Raw genomic sequence first — 23,363 nt, forward strand, 5'->3', positions numbered from 1 at the left:
AACACAGAGCTACACATCAACAAATGTTCAGTCAATAACACAATAGAAGATTGAGATTCTTTTTTTGTTTAGGAATATTGTGAAACACTATCATTCAAGAAAAAAATGGGGGCAATAAACAGCAGGCAAAGTGAGTGTCAGGACAAAATTAACTCAAACGTTTTACCATTGGAACACTTGATGTAATTAAATCAAACGTTTTACCATTGTCGTAGCTGAATCAGAATGAGTTGGATAACATTGATAAATAAGATGTTTTATCTACTTTCATAATATGCTTATGTGGGAAATGTCACTCTCCCCAGAGAGGGGGAGGTCAGGATTGTCTTCATATGTGAGGGTATCTGTTAAACCATGTGAAGGGCTCCACAATGTCTGTACTCCAGTCACTCCCTCCTTTTTCCATTGGGGGAGGAGTATGGCAGTGTCTGGAACCATTGTATGTCCCCTCTGATGTTGCCCTTATCTTGATCTTGTATATGACCTAGAGGCTCACTACTCTCCGGGAGTTTGTCCAGGAGGGGTGTATTTGAGATGGGAGTCTCTAGAATTGACCATTTATATATGTCATTGGATGAGGTAATGTTTTGGTACTATGTGGTGCCAAGAACGAGATTAGAACCTCGTTTAGGAGACCAAACTGAACGATAATTTATAGCTAATGCTGTCTGGCTATGGGATACTCCTCTCTCAAGTAAAAGTCTTTCTTTGTGAAGTTACTATTATCTGTGGTTTGTCATGTCAACTAGGGGTGGATCTTTGCTATAAAAAATCTCAGTTGCCATTATGTTGACACTCTCAGAGAAATAATTTATAGACACTGAATTGATCTGAGAGTCACAGGGCTATGGTGAAGCTCATATTATTAAAAAATGAAGTTTAAGTATAACTCTGACTAGTGTGTGGCTTGTAACTCTCCTTATTTAGTCATACAGGAAATTACCACGACACCATTGGAACACTTGATGTATCCTCCATTCACATTCTCCATGGTTGTCTCCAGCATGCTAAAGAGTTCACAGCTTGCAATCCCTCATTGTGATTGGTTATTCCCCACCATTTGCAACAACATCACTGAACACCTTCACTATCTTTCCTTCATGGATCTCCTGCATGTTTACATATCTGGCATTACTCATCTCATATGTACAGTGCCTTGCGAAAGTATTCGCCCCCCTTGAACTTTGCGACCTTTTGCCACATTTCAGGCTTCAAACATAAAGATATAGAACTGAATCAACAACAAGTTTGACACAATCATGAAGTGGAACGACATTTATTGGATATTTCAAACTTTTTTAACAAATCAAAAACTGAAAAATTGGGCGTGCAAAATTATTCAGCCCCTTTACTTTCAGTGCAGTAAACTCTCTCCAGAAGTTCAGTGAGGATCTCTGAATGATCCAATGTTGACCTAAATGACTAATGATGATAAATACAATCCACCTGTGTGTAATCAAGTCTCCGTATAAATGCACCTGCACTGTGATAGTCTCAAAGGTCCGTGAAAAGTGCAGAGAGCATCATGAAGAACAAGGAACACACCAGGCAGGTCCGAGATACTGTTGTGAAGAAGTTTAAAGCCAGATTTGGATACAAAAAGATTTCCCAAGCTTTAAACATCCCAAGGAGCACTGTGCAAGCGATAATATTGAAATGGAAGGAGTATCAGACCACTGCAAATCTACCAAGACCTGGCCGTCCCTCTAAACTTTCAGCTCATACAAGGAGAAGACTGATCAGAGATGCAGCCAAAAGGCCCATGATCACTCTGGATGAACTGCAGAGATCTACAGCTGAGGTGGGACACTCTGTCCATAGGACAACAATCAGTCGTATATTGCACAAATCTGGCCTTTATGGAAGAGTGGCAAGAAGAAAGCCATTTCTTAAAGATATCCATAAAAAGTGTTGTTTAAAGTTTGCCACAAGCCACCTCTTAGACACACCAAACATGTGGAAGAAGGTGCTCTGGTCAGATGAAACCAAAATTGAACTTTTTGGCAACAATGCAAAACGTTATGTTTGTTGTAAAAGCAACACAGCTCATCACCCTGAACACACCATCCCCACTGTCAAACATGGTGGTGGCAGCATCATGGTTTGGGCCTGCTTTTCTTCAGCAGGGACAGGGAAGATGGTTAAAATGGATGGGAAGATGGATGGAGCCAAATACAGGACCATTCTGGAAGAAAACCTGATGGAGTCTGCAAAAGACCTGAGACTGGGACGGAGATTTGTCTTCCAACAAGACAATGATCCAAAACATAAAGCAAAATCTACAATGGAATGGTTAAAAAATAAACATATCCAGGTGTTAGAATGGCCAAGTCAAAGTCCAGACCTGAATCCAATCGAGAATCTGTGGAAAGAACTGAAAACTGCTGTTCACAAATGCTCTCCATCCAACCTCACTGAGCTCGAACTGTTTTGCAAGGAGGAATGGGAAAAAATTTCAGTCTCTCGATGTGCAAAACTGATAGAGACATACCCCAACCGACTTACAGCTGTAATCGCAGCAAAAGATGGCGCTACAAAGAATTAACTTAAGGGGGCTGAATAATTTTGCACGCCCAATTTTTCAGTTTTTGATTTGTTAAAAAAGTTTGAAATATCCAATAAATGTCGTTCCACTTCATGATTGTGTCTCACTTGTTGTTGATTCTTCACATAAAAATACAGTTTTATATCTTTATGTTTGAAGCCTGAAATGTGGCAAAAGGTCGCAAAGTTCAAGGGGGCCGAATACTTTCGCAAGGCACTGTATATACTGTATTCTATCCTAATCAACTGTATCTTAGTCTATGCATTACTCATCTCATATGTATATACTGTATTCTATACTATTCTACTGTATCTTAGTCTATGCCGCTCTGACATCACTGGTCCAACTATTTATATATTCTTAATTCCCTTCCTTTAGATTGTGTGTATTGTTAGATATTACTTGTTAGATATTACTGGACTGTTGGAGCTAAAAACACAAACATTTCGCTACACCCGCAATAACATCTGCTAAACAAGTGTATGTGACAAATAAAATGTGATTTGATGTATAGAACACTCCGTGTTCTACTACCCAGGTCTGGTGTTGGAGATCATTCCACATTCTGTGTTTTACTACCCAGGTCTGGTGTGGGTCATTCTACACTCCATAGACATGGTAGAGCGAAAAGAAAGAAAGAGATACTGCCTGGTGATAATTGACAGGTTCACCAGGTGGGTGGAACCATCCCACTACCAACTGCATTGCGTGTACAGTTGCAAAATGGCTAGTTAGGGAAATTATACTCGGGTTCGGAGTAGAGGTCGACCGATTAATCGGAGTGATTTCAAGTTTTCATAACAATCGGTAATCTGCATTTTTGGACACCGATTGTGGCATATTTTTTTTTTTAACCTTTATTTAACTAGGCAAGTCAGTTAAGAACACATTCTTATTTTCAATGATGGCCTAGGAATGGTGGGTTAACTGCCTTGTTCAGGGGCAGAATGACAGATGTTTACCTTGTCAGCTCAGGGATTCAATCTTGCAACCTTCCGGTACTAGTCCAACGCTCTAACCACCTGCCTTACATTGCGCTCCATGAGGAGACTGCGTGGCAGGCTGACTACCTGTTATGCAGGTGCAGCAAGAAGCCAAGGTAAGGTGCTAGCTAGCATTAAACTTATCTTATAAAAAACAATCAATCTTAACATAATCACTAGTTAACTAAACATGGTTGATGATATTACTAGTTTATCTAGTGAGTCCTGCAGTGCATATAATCGATGCGGTGCCTGTTAATTTCTCATCGAATCACAGCCTACTTGGCCAAACGGGTGATGATTTAACAAGCGCGAGAAAAAAGCACTGTCGTGGAACCAATGTACCTAACCATAAACATCAATGCCTTTCTTTAAAATCAATACACAAGTATATATTTTTAAACCTGCATATTTAGTTAATATTGCCTGCTAACATGAATTTCTTATAACTAGGGAAATTGTGTCACTTCTCTTGCGTTCCGTGCAAGCAGTCAGGGTATATGCAGCAGTTTGGGCAGCCTGGCTCGTTGCGAAATGTGTGAAGACCATTTATTCCTAACAAAGACCGTAATTAATTTTCCAGAATTGTACATAATTATGACATAACATTGAAGGTTGTACAATGTAACAGCAATATTTATACTTAGGGATGCCACCCATTAGATAAAATACGGAATGGTTCCGTATTTCACTGAAAGAATAAACGTTTTGTTTTCGAAATGATAGTTTCTGGATTCGACCATATTTAATATTTAATGACCTAATTTAATGACCCTTTCTGTGTGTTATTATGTTATAATTAAGTCTATGATTTGATATTTGACTGAGCGGTGGTTGGCAGCAGCAGGGTCGTAAGCATTCATTCAAATAGCACTTTTGTGCGTTTGCCAGGAGCTCTTCGCTGTGCTTTAAGCATTGAGCTGTTTATGACTTCAAGCCTATCAACTCCCGAGATTAGGCTGGTGTAACCGATGTGAAATCGCTAGCTAGTTAGTGGGGTGCACACTAATAGCGTTTAAATCGGTGACATCACTCAAACTGAGAACTTGCTCTGCAAGGGTAGCGGCTTTTGTGGAGCGATGGGTAATGATCCTTCGAGGGTGGCTGTTGTCGGTGTGTTCCTGGTTTGAGCCCAGGTAGGGGCGAGGAGAGGGACGGAAGCTATACTGTTACACTGGCAATACTAAAGTGCCTATAAGAACATCCAATAGTTAAAGGTATAGGAAATGGTATAGAGAGAAATAGTCCTACTAACTACAACCTAAAACTTCTTACCTTGTAATATTGAAGACTCATGTTAAAAGAAACCACCAGCTTTCATATGTTCTCATGTTCTAAGCAAGGAACATAAACATGAGCTTTTTCACATGGCACATATTGCACTTTTACTTTCTTCTCCAACACTGTGTCTTTGCATTATTTAAACCAAATTAAACATGTTTCATTATTTATTTGAGGCTAAATTGATTTTATTGATGTATTATATTATGTTAAAATAAGTGTTCATTCAGTATTGTTGTAATTGTCATTATTACAAATAAATCGGCAGATTAATCGGTATCGGCTTTTGTTGGTCCTCCAATAATTGTATCGGCGTTGAAAAATCATAATCGGTCGACCTCTAGTTCGGAGTGCCTGAGGTTTGTCTGCAGACAATGGGAACCATCTCATAGGAAATATGGTTGCCCATGTGGCCAAAATGATGGGTGTTGACCAGAAGTTTTGTCCATCTATCACCCGTGGAGTAATGGGATTACAGGGTTAGAGGGTTAATTAAATTATCAAAGGGGGGCATAAGCCTGCCATTCCACAAAAATGAGCTGGGTGGAATGCTTGCCCCTTGTCCTCATGAAAATGCGCAACAGCCTTAACAAAGGTATTGGGTGTACACCTTATGAGATGTTAACAAGATTACCAATGAACATACCCTCCTGGGGTGTGGCTGTCCTGGGAAAGTGGGTGAATAATTTAACCTATTATTTACAGGCCCATATGAATTTAACAATCCGAGGATTTAGCCAACTCTCATTAGATGTCCAAAATCTGAAAGCTGTCGTCGGCCACTAAGAGTTGGCTTTAGATTATCTTTTGGTGAAGGAAGGAGGACACTGTAACGTACTAGGTGTTATTGATCCTGATAATTGTGTTATGCTCCTCCCTGACTTCTCTGAGAATATGACTGCGATAATTGATAAGATTGCTGATCTTAGAAAACTCTCTCTCTCACCCCACCACCATTCCAGGAACCTCAGGAGTTGTTTCTCCCTTTAGCAGGCCATCCCTGGGATCAAATGGATCCTGGGGTTTTGCCAACTCTGTTTGATTTCAGAGGAGAATATAATGATTGAACCTGTGAGACTTATTAGTCTCAGAGGGGGGAATGTAGGGGTGGGTGCCAAAGACCCTCCCCATTATTAATTAAGGGGACTTTAAGATCCATATGTTTGGCTGCAGGCCTTATAATAAGATACTATTGCTATGTGTCTAAAAACTGCCACTATACGTTGCACAAGCATCTATATTAGTCTTTGTGGTTAAGCCTTGGCTGTTGTGAGAGTGTGCCTGCAGGCTGGGTCTGAGTCAGACCGAAACTAGATGAAGAGAAGTAACCACTGTCTGGTTTTGACATTTTGATCTTGTGTGACAGTGGACAAACCTAAGAAATTCAGAGAAGCTACTGTACTAGGTTGTCTTATAAGGTAACCTCAGTTTATTGATACACAGATACATTGAAGTAGGTGATCAGACCACCAGGGAGTGATCACATGTATAAAATCAGCTGTGCCCTCAGGTGGGGTACAGAACTTACTGGGAAACATACGTCATGTTCCTGTTGTCAACTTCTGTCTGCAATTGCATTAAATAAAGGTTTGATTGGTTTACTTAAAGAAGATATTGTCTGACTGCTGATTTCACCAATAAGCCAAAGAGGTACAAGGAACCTACCTCGACAACACTAATACGGAAACCGCTAGTTTTGGACGAAGATTTTGGTTTTCGCACAATGTGTTCTGAATATTACAACTATTATTATTATAATAATAATAATTGTAAGGCTCGTTTGAATCTCCTGCTTAATATAATGTTTGTGTTATTGCCACAAATCAACTGCTTTATACTTCAACAAGTAAAATCCTCTTTGGCTAGCTTTTCCATCAGCCTTACAATGAGTGTTTGTACACTTTGTGTATGCCAAATTGACACATAACTTCACGTAACAACAACTACTTACTGTAGGACCCATAACTTCACCTAACTACAGACTTATAGTAGGAACCACAACTTCCCCTAACAATAACATAGACCTACTGTAGGACCCATAACTTTACCTAACAATAACATAGACCTACTGTATGACACATAACTTCATCTAACAACAACATAGACCTACCTGTCCTGATGACTCCTTGCTGTCCCCAGTCCACCTGGTCGTGCTGCTGCTCCAGTTTCAACTGTTTTATCTCCGGCTATGGAACCCTGACATGTTCACTGGACGTGCTACCTTGTCACAGATCTGCTGTTTTCAACTCTCTCTCTATCGCACCTGCTGTCTCTAACTCTGAATGCTCGGCTATGAAAAGCCAACTGACATTTACTAATGAGGTGCTGACCTGTTGCACCCTCTACAACCACTGTCATATTATTATTATTTGACCCTGCTGGTCATCTATGAACTTTTGAACATCTTGGCCATGTACTGTTATAATCTCAAACTGGCAAAGCAAGAATAGGACTGGCCACCCCTCAAAGCCTGGTTCCTCTCTAGGTTTCTTCCTAGGTTCCTAACTTTATAGGGAGTTTTTAGGCTGGATTTCTGTATAGAGCACTTCGTGACATCAGCTGATGTAAAATGGCTTTAAAAATACATTTGATTGATTACAATGAGCCAATGAGTGTTTGTACACTTTGTCTATGCCAAATTGACCCATAATTTCACCTAACAACAACATAGACCTACTGTAGGACCCATAATTTCACTTAATTACAGACCTACTGTAGGAGCCATAACTTCACCTAACAATAACATAGACCTACTGTAGGACCCATAACTTCACCTAACAATAACATAGACCTAGGACTATAAATAATTTAATATTGCAGGTGCAACATGGAAACCAAAATGTCTTTGTCATGACATTTCATAACCTGATCACAAGATAATTTTGTGAATAATCCCACTAGTCTACTCTGTAATATGTTGTCATTCTAAATGTCCTGAATAAAGGAAAATAGCTCTGTGTGTTGTACAATAGCCTATCCATCAAGGAACATTTCGCTACACTCTATGAGCTAAGTATCTCTGTGTCCAATCAGACTAACGAGACCCGACAGTAAATCAAGCAGACAATAACACATTATAAACATCAATTTGTAAGGGATGTTGGGTCCAACGTGGAGCACGGCCTAACTGTCTTTACCAGAGTAATGAATGAAGAAGCACTTTGGTTGTTGTTGCATGTCATGATGTTTGTCATTTGACTGTCACTCAGAAATTGATTTCCTGGATCAGCTGATGATAGTTGAACATGTGACTAACTAAACAGCTAAAGTATCAAGAATAATGTGTAATTATTGAAGAACCGTGTTAATGACAGTATCGATTTGGGTGTTGTCAATAAAGTTAATGTGACTCTCGGTTAGAACTAGGGTTGCAAAGGGTGAGAAACGTTCCGGTAAATTGCCAGAATGTTTTCGTAAATTTTCCATGGGAAATTAAGCTCGGGAATTTTGATTACATTAATTTAAAAAGTTAGCTTAGAACCTTTTTTGTGGGATACACATAAAGCAATTCAAGATTCTGTCTGAAGCCCAGACACGCCGCAGCATGTTGGTCCCCAAGTATGCTAGCAAGAGCTATGGTGTCATCACTACCATGTCTTGCCACCGTGGCCTGGATGAGGGCAAGGTTCTGGGCAGTCTGGCCAAGTACACTTCCAAGCAAGGGCTTTGGGATGGAGATGAAATATGGCAGTTGTGCCAACAAACCAGTTGTTATGGTTACGTTACTCCTCAGCATCAGTTGACGGAAAACCAGCTGTTATGGTTACGGTGTTCCTCAGCATCAGGAGTTGATGGACACTTGATGGGAACATGACATCCATCTAACCAGCCAATCACTCCGGGGAACTGCCCATATTCATAGAATTGCACTTATAGTTGGCTTGGCCAGCAGCATCAGGAAACTTGATGTAAAGACTCCTCAGATCACAAATGGCCCTGCAGACTTTGTGAACGATTAAACACACGGTTGCTTCACTGGCACCACACAAATAGCCAGTTTCACAATAAAAGACTCCAGATGCCAAAAACCTCAAAGTGATCAGAACTTCGAGAGAATTGGGTAAAGGCCTTCCTCTTTGAGACAAGAGAGGAAAGTCTAGGCTCAAGCAGAGATATTATCTCCAATGCATTTTCTTTGTGCATACAAAAGTGGTCTCAAAGTAATTTAATGGATTACTCCTATCCACAAGTACTGGTCTGGCTGGACTCTGTAGTGCATGTTGGCCTTCATTTAGACATTGCAAATAGTCCTTGCTCCCTCACAAACAGCGCGAAGCAGAAGTTAAACCTGCCTCTTTGAAAGATTCATTTAAACTTCCATTTAGACCTAAAGTAGCTCTAATCTGCCCACTTGCAATCGGCTATGTTTAGTCCAGAACAGGCAACATACACCACTATTTTAAGGTAAGTCTGTGCAAGTTGCTTTGAGTTAAGACAGCTCAAACAAGCATTTTGGCCTGGGACTAAGCTTAAGCCTTGTATGTGAAACCGGCCCTAAATTATTTATATAATATGACTAAATGTGTTTCAGGGGCAGTCAAGAAATGGAACAGCAAGGCCACAGAACATGACATAAGCAGAGCTGTGGGAGACCACAAGTCCCTGGTAGAGCCGGGGGTGGTGTTTACCACTCCACCATGCCTTCAGCAGGCTTGAAAAGTGATAGTTTTTCATATTAAGATGGACCAAGAAATGTGTTGCTTTTACACATATTTGTTCATTGGTTTGGCAAGAATCTTGATTGGTCAGTCATTGGGTTCATTTGTTTGTTCAAATCAAGCTTTATTTATACAGCACATTTCAGACATGGATGGAACACGATGACTTCACAGGAGAAAAACTATGAAAATATACAATATTTAGTACACTACAAACATGAGGATAAAAAAAACAGAAGACTAACAACTGAAAGACTAATGAACATTCTAAGGAAATGCCATTGATTCAAAAAAATAAATAAAAATGATGCAATATCCAACCCAAAATATAAGCTTGTTTTACTACATTGTTTTTACGTTCCCCATAAAACAAATCTAAAATGTTGCTCAAACAGAAAAGGGAACTAACAAAGAGTCACTAACAACCACGCCCAGTCCCCAAAGTCATGCTCTAGTACATTTGGGTTGGCACATGTGAGAATGAACCCTGATATTATAAAAGTAGGGCAACAATGTCAATATAATTGTACCCAAAAATGGTCAGTTGATTGCATAAATAATTATGATTATTAAATTGTAAATATGAAATATCAAGTAATTGAAAAAACAACCAGAAAATACATCTTTCAACCGATTGGTCTTCTTTCAACATCTTTTCAATTATATTTTGCTAGGTGGGACAGCCCCAATGACAAAACACAGTTTTAACGTGTCCAAATCAATAACCAATATGCAGAAACAGTTTGTGATATATTGAAAACATAACATGTGCTATATACAAACATCTGCCACAATAATCATATTACTTTTTCTTTTTAACTGCACAAGCACCAGAAACACTGTTGTTTTGACAAGTAGCAATAAATCACTGATATCAATTAGGGGGGAAATCAGGTTGTACCTGATGTTGAAATTAACACAACTAAAAAAAACAAATGGAAGGAGAAATCTTTCACCTCACTGGTTAAAGGACAACCTGCATAAGACAGGCAGCTACATTTTGGAGTGATGCATTTAAATGTAGGGGTCACTAAACAAAGGAACGCAACACTTATCAGTCATAATTTATTTCAACATGATATCGATGAGTTAAGAGCTTAAAAACCACACGGAATCTGAGAATAATGTGTACAGCATTGGTTAGAGGACAATTTGTAGAAAACAGCTCGCTACATTTTGAAGTGTTGCATTTTAATTAAAGTGGGTCACCAACGTGGTAAGTGTAACACAACTAATTTTTTGTTAGTCAGTTTTTGTTAAAGCTTATAAATAGTACTTTATCAATTCAGAGCCTGGATTTGTCCCGAGGCTAATATCCATATCATGCTGAAATCAATATAACAGGGGGCAAACGTTTAGGTTCTACATTGAGACATCATTTAATTGATATCATGAAACAACTCCATGTATTTTCTGATGTTTAATCAGTGATCTTTTATCAGAGTATCTCTTCCCACATTGAATACAGCTAAGAGATTTCTCTCCTGTGTGTGTTCTCTGGTGTGTCGTCAGACAGCTAGATGTAGCAAAACTCTTCCCACATTGATCACAGTTAAAAGGTTTCTCTCCAGTGTGTGTCCGCTGGTGTACTATCAGGCTGTTTAGCTGAGTAAAACTCTTCCCACATTGATTACAGCTATATGGTTTCTCTCCTGTGTGTGTTCTCTGGTGTATAGTTACATAGCTAGATGTGGAAAAACTCTTCCCACATTGATTACAGCTATAAGGTTTCTCTCCTGTGTGTGTCCGCTGGTGTACTATCAGGCTTTTGATGTGTGTAAAACACTTCCCACATTGACTACAGCTATATGGTTTCTCTCCTGTGTGTGTTCTCTGGTGTATAATCTGATAGCTAGATGTAGAAAAACTCTTCTCACAGTGATCACAGCCAAAAGGTTTTTCTCCAGTATGTATTCTATGGTGTGCTTTTAGGGTTTGTAGCCGTATAAAACTCTTCCCACATTGACTACAGACATATGGTTTCTCTCCTGTGTGTGTTCTCTGGTGTATAGTTACATAGCTAGATGTAGTAAAACACTTCCCACAGTGATCACAGCCATAAGGTTTTTCTCCAGTGTGAATTCGTTGATGTATTTTAAGGTCTGATGAAGAGTTGAATCTTTTCCCACAGTCAGAGCAGCAGTGAGACTTCTTCCCTATAAATCTCTGCTGGTGTTTCTTGCGGAGTTCTGATCTGGAGAGACTCTCTGCCTCATCAGCATCATGGTATTGTTGAGGATCCCCAGAGGATCCACGATAGTCCCGTCTCTCTCCTGTGTGAATGACAAAGTCAGACGGATGGATAAAGTCCCACAACAGCAGAAATCCACTGTTTATTTGAGGTAAAAGATGATGCCCAGAGCATACCCATGAAGTTGTACAACAATTGAAGTCTGTTAAATTATTTGACAAGACTGTCAAGATAGCAACAATAGTTATATTTAGTATTGTTTTCACATTAGTAGTAACCAGAAATAAGTTAAAGTTTTTGAAATTCTAAGCAGTGTGCCAGATGACTTTTGGTCTCCAATACAGGCCCCTCTCTGTGTTGGGTAAAATTGCGGCACAGGGGCGATGCACACACAATTTGATTGCAGAAACTCCTCCATGGTAATGAGGAAACCACTAGTTATGGATGTAGTATATCTGGTAATGAGGAAACCACTAGTTATGGATGTAGTATATCTGGTAATGAGGAAACCACTAGTTATAGATGTAGTATATCTAGTAATGAGGAAACCACTAGTTATGGATGTAGTATATCTGGTGATGAGGAAACCACTAGTTACAGATGTAGTATATATATATGCAGCAAAAATGTTGAGCAAAGACTTTAGTTTCCACAATGTATTCTGAATATTACAGCTCACCATTATCGCAAGATCAGGAGTGCTACTCAAGTAAGCTCACATTAAACTCTGTGTCTATTCACTAATTCACCACCGTGGGGGAAAACTCACTGAAGTTCTCATAGGCTGACAGCAAAATAGGCCTCCATTTCCAGGTTGCTTATGAGTGCATTTCACATTACTTTTGGATTAGAATTGTGAGGCTCGTTTGAATGTCCTGCTTAATATAATGTTTGTGTTATTGTTGCAAATCAGCTGCTTTATACTTATTATTTTTTAAACACTTAAAATGCAATTTGGCTAGCTTTGCCAAAAGCCTGACAATAAGGGTTTGTCCACTAAGTGTTTGCCAAATTGGACCATAACTTCACCTAACAGCAACATAGACCTACTGTAGAACCCATAACTTCACCTAACAACAACATAGACCTACTGTAGAACCCATAACTTCACCTAACAACAGGACTATAAATCATTTAATATTTCAGGTGAAACATGGAAACTAAAATGTCTGTCATGACATTTCATAACCTGATCACCAGATAATTTTGTGAATAATCCGACTAAACTACTCTGTAATGTATTGTCATTCTAAATGTCCTGAATTAAGGAAAATAGCTATGTGTGTGGTTCTATAGTCCTGGAGACTTACATTTCCCTCACTAACTTTAAACATCTGCTATCTGAGCAGCTAACCGATCACTGCAGCTGTACATAGTCCATCTGTAAATAGCCCACCCAATCTACCTACCTCATCCCCATATTGTTTTTATTTACTTTGCTGCTCTTTTGCACACGAGTAGCACTACTTACACACCATCAGCTGCTCATCTATCACTCCAGTGTTAATCTGCTAAATTGTAATTACTTTGCTACTATGGCCTATTTATTGCCATACCTCCTCATGCCATTTGCACACACTGTATATAGACTTTCTTTATTTTCTATTGTGTTATTGACTGTACACTTGTTAATTCCATGTGTAACTCTGTGTTGTTGTTTCTGTTGCACTGCTTTCCTTTATCTTGGCCAGGTCGCAGTTGTAAATGAGAACTTGTTCTCAACTAGCTTACCTGGTTAAATAAAGGTTAAATAAAAATAAAATAAATATAGCCTATCCATCAAGGAACAGTTCTCTACACATTATGAGCTAAGTATCTCCGTGTCCAAACAGACTAACGAGACCCTACTGTAAATCAAGCAGACAATAACACGTTATAAACATCAATTTGTTGGGGATGTTGGATCCAACATGGAGCACGGCATAACTGTCTTTACCAGAGTAAAGAATGAAGAAGCACTTTGGTTGTTGTTCCATGTCATGATGTTTGTCATTCAACTGGCATTCAGAAAATGATTTCCTGGATCAGAAATACAGTGGGGAGAACAAGTATTTGATACACTGCCAATTGTGCAGGTCTGTAATTTTCATCATAGGTACACTTCAACTGTGAGAGACGGAATCTAAAACAAAAATCCAGAAAAATCACATTGCATGATTTAAGTAATTAATTTGCATTTTATTGCATGACATAAGTATTTGATACATCAGAAAAGCAGAACTTAATAATTGGTACAGAAACCTTTGTTTGCAATTACAGAGATTATACGTTTCCTGTAGTTCTTGACCAGGTTCGCACATACTGCAGCAGGGATTTTGGCCCACTCCTCCATACAGACCGTCTCCAGATCTTTCAGGTTTCGGGGCTGTCGCTGGGCAATACGGACTTTCAGCTCTCTTCAAAGATTCTTTATTGGGATCAGGTCTGGAGACTGGCTAGGCCACTCTAGGACCTTGAGATGCATCTTACGGAGCCACTTCGTAGTTGCCCGAGCTGTGTGTTTTGGGTCGTTGTCATGCTGGAAGACCCAGCCATGACCCATCTTCAATGCTCTTACTGAGGGAAGGAGGTTGTTGGCCAAGATCTCACGATACATGGCCCCATCCATCCTCCCCTCAATACGGTGCAGTCATCCTGTCCCCTTTGCAGAAAAGCATCCCCAAATAATGATATTTCCACCTCCATGCTTCACGGTTGGGATGGTGTTCTTGGGGTTGTACTCATCCTTCTTCTTCCTCCAAACACGGCGAGTGGAGTTCAGACCAAAAAGCTCATTTTTTGTCTCATCAGACCACATGACCTTCTCCCATTCCTCCTCTGGATTATCCAGATAGTCATTGGCAAACTTCAGACGGGCCTGGACATGCGCTGGCTTGAGCAGGGGGACCTTGCGTGCGCTGCAGGATTTTAATCCATGACGGCGTAGTGTGTTACTAATGGTTTTCTTTGAGACTGTGGTCCCAGCTTTCTTCAGGTCATTGACCAGGTCCTGCCGTGTAGTTCCGGGCTGATCCCTCAACTTCCTCATGATCATTGATGCCCCACGAGTTGAGATCTTGCATGGAGCCTCAGACCGTGGGTGATAGACCTTCATCTTGAATTTCTTCCATTTTCTAATAATTGCGCCAACAGTTGTTGCCTTCTGACCAAGCTGCTTGCCTATTGTCCTGTAGCCCATCCCAGCCTTGTGTAGGTCTACAATTTTAACCCTGATGTCCTTACACAGCTCTCTGGTCTTGGCCATTGTGGAGAGGTTGGAGTCTGTTTGATTGAGTGTGTGGACAGTTGTCTTTTATACAGGTCAAGATTTCAAACAGGTGCAGTTAATGTAGGTAATGAGTGGAGAACAGGGGGGCTTCTTAAAGAAAGACTAACAGTTCTGTGAGAGCCAGAATTCCTACTGGTTGGTAGGTGATCAAATACTTATGTCATGCAATAAAATGCAATGAATTACTTAAAAATCATACAATGTGATTTTCTGAATTTTTGTTTTAGATTCCGTCTCTCACAGCTGAAGTGTGACTATGATAACAATTGCAGACCTCTACATGCTTTGTAAGTAGGAAACACTGCAGAATCGGCAGTGTATCATACTCCCCACTGTAGCAACAGTATTAAGAATGTCTAATTATTGAAGACCCACGTTGATGACAGTATCCATTTGGGTGTTGTGAATACAGTTACGGTGACTCTAGGTTAGAACCATTTAATTTTGCGAACTCTGAATGATTTAGGATTTCTGTGCCCATGAAAACTGTTTTCCCAGCTTAACATAAGGAGACACTAAATGTTACGTAGTTAGAGAGTATTTCAGAGATCTGAATACAAAAAACTGTACTAACAGGACAATAACCTAAACCAGTTACAGTTTGGACATAAATCGTCTTGAATGTCTATGGCAAGACTTGAAAATAGCTTTCTAGTAATGATCAACAACTAACTTGACAGAACAGTTAGGATTTTAAAAAGAATAATGAATATTCACATTAAGATCTGTCGCCTATTGGATGACATCACGATTTCCCATTAAGCCAACTCCTTGAAGGCCTTACTATGACATCACTCACTCCTTCAAGTTTGCAGTTGTCAAAAAAAAAACTATTTTGCTCAAAACATTTATTTGTTTCCCTTTAGTGTGTTTATACTTTACTGTATTTATATATCACTTTTCAACAGGAAAAGTTAAAAATCACTGGAGGACGTCATTGACAATTCCGACAGTACAAAAACATATTCAAGTGTGGAATGCCCCTTTAAAAATCACACATTAGTTCAACAACTGCAGAGTTTGTGTCCCTGTTTGATAAGATAGTACTCACTGTATTTACTGGTGTTAATCAGATCATGATCTATGTCCCTGATTTATAAGATAGTACTCACTGTATTTACTGGTGTTAATCAGTTCTCCAGTCTTCTCTTCTTCGTCCTCCTCTAATGTGACAGTAATCTCCCCCTCTTCATCCTCCATTCCAAAAACGTCTTCATCTTCTTTCACTTCATCCTCCATTCCAAAAACTGCATCTTCCTCCTTTTCTTTCACAATAACAGCCCCTTCCTCTTTCACTCTGAAGGCGTCTTTCTCTGTAACGTCTTTCTCTTCTTTCACTGTAACAGCCTCACCCTCTACTTGTTTTTGTATTGTAACAGCCTCTTCTTCTTCCTCCTCTTTCACGAGAACTTCTTTCTCCGTCCAGCAGATCCTCTCTTCTTTAGCAGGATAGTAGCTTAGTGAACTCATGTTCGGGGATGTTAGCTAGTTAGCATTAGCGACTAGACTAGTGCTAACTTAACCAGCCAGCTAGTTGACTTACAACTTAAATATTAAATTAAATGGGGTAGCTAGTTGTTTCCACATCAGTATGTTTAAATCATTGTGGAAAATGAACCACGAAATTGTCTAAAGAACTTGAATGTTCCGAATTTGTTGGCTACCGAGGTGGCCGCAGTTGTTGAAGAAGCGTTCCGTCCACTAGATTATACGTCACACTAGAAACATCGCCTGAAAGAAACATATCGCCATCTGCTGTCTGGAAGGAGTAAACGCAGTTGAGGAGGGATTTTTTTTCTTCTTCTTCATTGAATTATAATATTATAAAGCAGTTTAGGGAAACGTTTTTTTTCTCTCTATTAAATATGAATATTATATCTACACATACAACGAGCAACAAGTGTTGTTTGATTAGTTATGATAATTTAAAACAAACTCTACATCTACTCCACATCTGTATTTCTGATTCAGTCAAATAACTAGATATCAAAATAAGCACCTAGTTATTGAAACCCTTGATAAAGATGATTAAAAATGTATGTATAAAATAGATAAATGAACTTTACCCAATACCAGGATATTTTAGCCCAAAACCTGGTTACCTCTCTGCTAGGAGGCTGAAACTTTGCCATAAGTGGATCTTCCAGCAAGACACATCAACATTCACAAAGAAATTGTTAATTGGGCACAAAATCAACATTTTCAATGGCCATCTCAGTCTTCGGACTTGAACCCCATTGAAAACCTGTGGTTTGAAATGAACAGGGCAGTCCACAAGCGCAGAAAAAATAAACCAGAGATTCTGTATGGAGGAACGGTCTAAGATCCCACCCAATGTGTTCTCTAATCTCATAAAACATGTCAGTGTAGTTATCCTCCCAAGGGGAGGGTGCTGGAGTATTGAAAACAAGGGTGGCAATAATTTAGACCCCTACCTTTTGAGAATTACATGTTAAACTAAATCTATTTCTCTGAGCAATTGTATCCGTACAAAATAATATAATTTCCTTTTTTTTTTGGTGTAACAATACATCATGTACAGTGCCTTGCGAAAGTATTCGGCCCCCTTGCACTTTGCGACCTTTTGCCACATTTCAGGCTTCAAACATAAAGATATAAAACTGTATTTTGTGTGAAGAATCAACAACAAGTGGGACACAATCATGAAGTGGAACGACATTTATTGGATATTTCTAACTTTTTTAACAAATCAAAAACTGAAAAATTGGGCGTGCAAAATTATTCAGCCCCTTTACAACGCGGCCTCCTCTGCACCAACTGAGTCCTCTGTCTCCCCTGGTCACACCACTGTAGCAGCCTCGTCTGGTGTCCCTGCCCCCTGCAATTCCAATACAGCCACGTCCACAGGTAAATTAGACAAACAAATAATGTTTGTTTTGTGTTCCATAAAACTGCAATGTTGAAACGTTTTTTTTCTCTCTTTACATATCTACAGTCCATAGCACCAGCCACCGGCCTCGAGGACAACCCGGAGGGTGATGCGCCGGGCGATCCGGGTGGAGGCGGTGGAAGTCTCTCAGCAGAGAAGGGTCCAAAATGTCCCCCACCGGAACCCAGCATCTATCCTCCGGACCGTACCCCTCCCAGTTCACGAGGTACTGTAAGCCCCTCACCCGGCGTCTCGAGTCCAGAATGCCACGTACTGTGTACGCCAGGGACCCCTCGATGTCCAGAAGGGGCGGAGGGACCTCAGGCACTTCACCTTCCTGCAGGGGACCAGGAGAGACACATGAAACGAGGGGACAATCCTGAAACCTTGGAAAGTGTAACCTGTAACACACCTTGTTTATTCTCCTCAGGACTTTAAATGGCCCCACACACTGCGGCCCCAGCTTCCGACAGGGCAGGTGGAGGGGCAGATGGAGGGTCGAGAGCCAGACCCGGTCCCCCGGTGCGAACATGGGGGCCTCACTGCGGTGCTGGTCAGCGCTCCTCTTCTGCCTTTCTCCCGCTAGTCTTAGCGACTCCTGGGCGGCTTTCCAGGTGTCCTTGGAGCGCTGTAACCATTCCTCTACTGCAGGAGCCTCGGTCTGGCTCTGATGCCATGGGGCCAGGACCGGCTGGTAACCCAACACACACTCAAAAGGGGACATGTTCGTTGAGGAGTGGCGGAGGGAGTTCTGAGCGAGCTCAGCCCAAGGAACATACCTCGCCCACTCACCAGGCCTGTCCCGGCAATATGACTGCAGAAACCTGCCCACATCCTGGTTTACGCGCTCCACCTGCCCATTACACTCGGGGTGAAAACCCGAGGTCAAGCTGACCCAGACCCCCAGTCTCTCCATAAACGCTCTCCAAACTCTGGACGTGAATTGGGGGCCCCGATCAGAAACGATGTCCTCAGGCACCCCATAGTGCCGGAAGACATGCATAAACAAGGCCTCTGCAGTCTGCAGGGCCGTAGGGAGATCGGGCAACGGGATGAGACGGCAGGACGTAGAAAACATAAAATAGGAGACATAAAATCTCACGTCCTTAGCCAACGTGGGCCACCAGTATCTCCCTCTAAGACTCAGCACTGTCCTCTCAATGCCAGGATGACCCGGGGAGGGTAGAGTATGAGCCCAACTGATTAGCTTATCCCGGACACCACTCGGGACTACTTGAGCCCCCGCTGGACAGTTAGGGGGGGGCCGGCCCTCTCTATCTCCGCCTGTCCACCTCCCATACTACCGGTGCCACGAGACATGAAGGTGGAATGATGGGAGTTGGCTCAACAGACCGCTCCTCGGTATCATAGAGGCGGGACAACGCGTCGGCTTTGGTGTTTTGGGAGCCTTGCCGGTACGAGATGGTGAACCGAATCCGGGTAAGTGGCTGTTCCACTGGATGTCATAAGGTGAATGCACCAATTTGTAAGTCGCTCTGGATAAGAGCGTCTGCTAAATGACTTAAATGTAAATGTAAATGTAAAAAACATGGCCCATCTAGCTTGACCCGGATTTAGTCTCCTCGCTGCCCGGATATACTCGAGATTACCGGTACAATGGTCAGTCCAGATGAGAAAAGGGTGTTTCACCCCCTCAAGCCAATGTCTCCACACCTTCAGAGCCTTGACTACAGCTAACAACTCCCGGTCCCCCACGTCATAGTTCCTCTCCGCCGGACCGAGCTTCCTCGAAAAGAAGGCACAAGGGCGGAGCTTGGGTGGCACACCCGAGCGCTGGGACAGCAGTGCCCCGACCCCCACCTCGGACGCGTCCACCTCCACTATGAACGCTAAAGACGGGTCCGGATGCGCCAACACGGGCGCATTGGTGAACAGCTCTTTCAGACGACTGAAAGCTCTGCCCGCCTCTGCTGACCAACGCAATCGCACCGGTCCTCCCTTCAGCAGTGAGGTAATGGGAGCAGCCACCTGACCAAAACCCTGGATAAACCTCTGGTAGTAATTGGCAAACCCTAAAACCCCCTGCACCTCGGAGTCGGAGTCGGCCAATTACACACGGCTGTAACGCGATCACACTCCATCACCACCCCGGAGGTGGAAATACGATAACCCAGGAAGGAAACGGCCTGTTTGAAGAACACACATTTCTGTTCTGCAATATGGGTCATGCCCCAGCAGTCGCCCAAGTACCTTACGCACCAGAGACACGTGTTGCAGAATAGATCAAGATGTCATCGATGTACACTACCACTCCCTGCCCGAGCAGGTCTCGGAGAATCTCATCTACGAAGGATTGGAAGACGGCTGGAGCATTTTTCAACCCATATGGCATGACGCGGTACTCATAATGGCCAGATGTAGTACTAAATGGGGTTTTCCACTCATCTCCTCCCCGGATACGCACCAGATTATACGCACTCCACAGGTCCTGTTTTGTGAAGAAGCGCACCCGGTGAAATGATTCCACCGCCGTAGCGATGAGAGGTAGTGGGTAACTAAACCCCACTGTAATGGAATTTAGACCTCGATAATCAATGCACGGACGCAGACCTCCCTCCTTCTTCTTCACAAAAAAAGAAGCTTGAGGAGACAGGTGATGCGGAGGACCGAATGTACCCCTGTCCCAGCGATTCAGCAACATATGTCTTCATAGCTACTGTGTCCTCCTGGGACAAGGGGTACACGTGACTCCTAGGAAGTGCAGCGTTCTCCAGCGTTCTCCAGGAGGTATATCTCCTCAACGATGGGGTGGTAATTGGGTCGCCTTCCTTTTACTGAAGGCGATAGCCAAATTGGCATATTCAGAGGGAATGCGCACGGTGGAAACCTGGTCTGGACTCTCCAGCGTAGTTGCACCAACGGCAACCCCTATACACCTACCTTAACACTCCTCTGACCACCCCTTAATAGCCCCCTATCGCCAGGAAATCACTGGGTTGTGCTGAGTTAGCTAGGGAATTCCCAACACCACTGGAAACGCAGGTGAATCGATAAGGAACAGACTAATCTGCTCCTTATGACTCCCATGAGTTACCCTGTCCAGCGCCACCGTGGCCTCCCTGACCACTCCTGACTCTAATGGTCGGCTATCTAAGGAGTGCACGGGGAAAAGTAGGTCTAACGACACAAGGAAAATCCCTAGCCTTAACGCGAGCCCCCGATCCATGAAATTCCCAGCTGCGCCTGAATCGACTAGCGCCTTATGCTGTAGAGAGGGAGAAAACCCAGGGAATGAAGGTAACACATACATATGACCGACAGGAAACTCTGGGTGAGTCTGGTGCTGACTCACCTGGGGTGATCGAGTAGTGCCTCGCCTGCCCTCCCGAACTCCCAGAAGAGTTCTTCCAGCACCGGTCGGCCGTGTGTCAACGCCGACCACAACTGGTGCAGGAGGAAACTCCTCCTCCGGTCCCCCCGAAGCCGCCCCCATCCAGCGTGAGGGTGGTGTCCCGACACGCTAGCTCCCTGCGGACGTCCTCCCTGAGGCTACATCGGAAATGGTCTATCAAGGCCCTGTTGTTCCACCCCGCTCCTGCGGCCAAGGTCCTGAACTCCAGGGCAAAGTCCTGCGCGCTCCTCGTCTCCTGACGCAGGTGGACCAGCCGTTCACCCGCCGCACAACCCTCTGGTGGGTGATCAAATACAGCTCGGAATTGGCGGGTGAACTCGGGGTAGTGATCCCTCGCCGAGTCTGGGCCATTCCACACTGCGTTTGCCCACTCTAGGGCTCGTCCAGTCAGACAGGAGACGAGGGCGCTCACGCTCTCCTCTCCGGAGGGAGTTGGACGAACGGTCGCCATCTCCACAAAGGAACTTTGGAGCTCTGTCAGAGTGACCATCAGGTTTTGGGTCACCTCCCTGACCAAGGCCCTTCTCCCCCAATCACTCAGTTTTGCCAGCTCTAGGAAGAGTATTCCATTTAAGAATGATGGAGGCCACTGTGTTCTTGGGGACCTTCAATGCTGCAGAATTTGTTTTGGTACCCTTCCCCAGATCTGTGCCTCGACACAATCCTGTTTTGGAGCTCTACGGACAGTTCCTTCGACCTCATGGCTTGTTTTTTGCTCTGACAGGCTCTGTCAATTCTAAATAAGGTTTCTCTGTTTTTTGCCTGTTTTCACATTTTCATTATTGTGTGTAGATTAATGAGGATTCTCTTTAAAAAAAAAACAATTGTAATATAAATCTGTAACGTAACAAAATGTGGAAAAACTTCCTCTGGAATGCAGTCTCTTTAGGTTTTATCACCCAAAATACATTGTTAATCTCCTGTCAGTGTTCTCCCAGAGGCCCATCCTCAGTAGAACACAGACACAATAGGTCTAAGAACACTCTATTCTGTTGCATAAAACAACCATTTGATGCAATAAAAGTATTATAACAATCTTACAGATTCACTGTGTCCACTGAAAGTTAACTAGTAACAACAACTGGGACATAAGTCACCCACCATGAGTCACACTAAATCTACTCAAGAAGAGGCAAGCAAAAGAAAAACCCACACCAAACTTAAAAACAGGAAGCAAACCAAAACGGTAGCGCAACTAAAGGTGTTGATTCTCCACATCTATCAAGACAACTGGAGCACTGGGCCATACACTCTTAAATATAACCTGGACCAGTTCAGGTGAAACACCTTCCCACTAACGAGATGGACAAGCCAGCACAGGTGTAACACTAACGAGGTCACACCGATCAGTGCGCCGTACGTGCAAACGAGCTATACGTGCTAAAGTCCAACCTCAAAACATAAACGGAAGAACCAAAGACTGTAACACCTTTACCCATAAGAGAATGCTTACCACCAACAGAAAACAACTTCCATTTCACATTATAATCAACTACAATGCTTCACCTTTACCAATATAAACATGGCGTCTACTGGCTGTCAACAATTAAAAACAAGAAAAAAAACATTTTTTCCCCACTAGTTTCTAGAACTCTCGTCCCCTTGGAACGAGCCCAAACAAAACTCATCTCCCATATGGAAAAATGTGCAGTCAAAATAGATTGTGATCCATATCAACACAATGGCTAAACGCAAAACACAAATCTTTTTGACTGCCCACCCTTGAGACAATCAGCAACCAAGTTGTCCTTACCACAGACATTTGATTTCAAGAGGATACTCCTGCAACATTATCATTAAAATTATTAAAATACTCCAACAACAATGTTAAAACATTCTACATTGTGACATCATTAAAATACTCCTACAACAATGTTAAAACATTCTACATTGTGACATCATTAAAATACTCATACAACAATGTTAAAACATTCTACATTGTGACATCATTAAAATACTCCAACAACAATGTTAAAACATTCTACATTGTGACATCATTAAAATACTCCTACAACAATGTTAAAACATTCTACATTGTGACATCATTAAAATACTCATACAACAATGTTAAAACATTCTACATTGTGATATCATTCAAATACTCCTACAACAATGTTAAAACATTCTAATATAATATAATAATAATATATGCCATTGGACGCTTTTATCAAAGC

At 42.0% G+C, this 23,363-nt stretch overlaps 1 protein-coding gene across 1 annotated transcript; it reads right to left on the reverse strand.

The window, feature by feature from the left end:
* Positions 1-9,572: 9,572 nt before the first annotated feature.
* Positions 9,573-16,612, reverse strand: LOC118386590 (zinc finger protein 664-like). Its single transcript, XM_035774282.2, has 2 exons — positions 16,039-16,612; positions 9,573-11,740 (listed from the first exon to the last, which is right to left on the reverse strand). The coding sequence occupies exons 1-2, from the start codon at positions 16,394-16,396 to the stop codon at positions 10,857-10,859; spliced, it is 1,242 nt and encodes a 413-aa protein (XP_035630175.2). The 5' UTR covers positions 16,397-16,612; the 3' UTR covers positions 9,573-10,856.
* Between the last annotated feature and the right edge of the window lie 6,751 nt (positions 16,613-23,363).

Source organism: Oncorhynchus keta, chromosome 8 (genome assembly GCF_023373465.1).
Source record: "Oncorhynchus keta strain PuntledgeMale-10-30-2019 chromosome 8, Oket_V2, whole genome shotgun sequence".
In the NCBI taxonomy this organism is placed as follows: Eukaryota; Metazoa; Chordata; class Actinopteri; order Salmoniformes; family Salmonidae; genus Oncorhynchus; species Oncorhynchus keta.

Bases quoted from the DNA above. Each gene is read 5' to 3' on its own strand.
- LOC118386590 (XM_035774282.2), bottom strand. From the start codon at position 16,396: ATGAGTTCACTAAGCTACTATCCTGCTAAAGAAGAGAGGATCTGCTGG. The intron at 11,741-16,038 runs GTGAGTACTATC...TCATTCACACAG, and splicing joins GATTAACACCAGTAAATACA to GAGAGAGACGGGACTATCGT.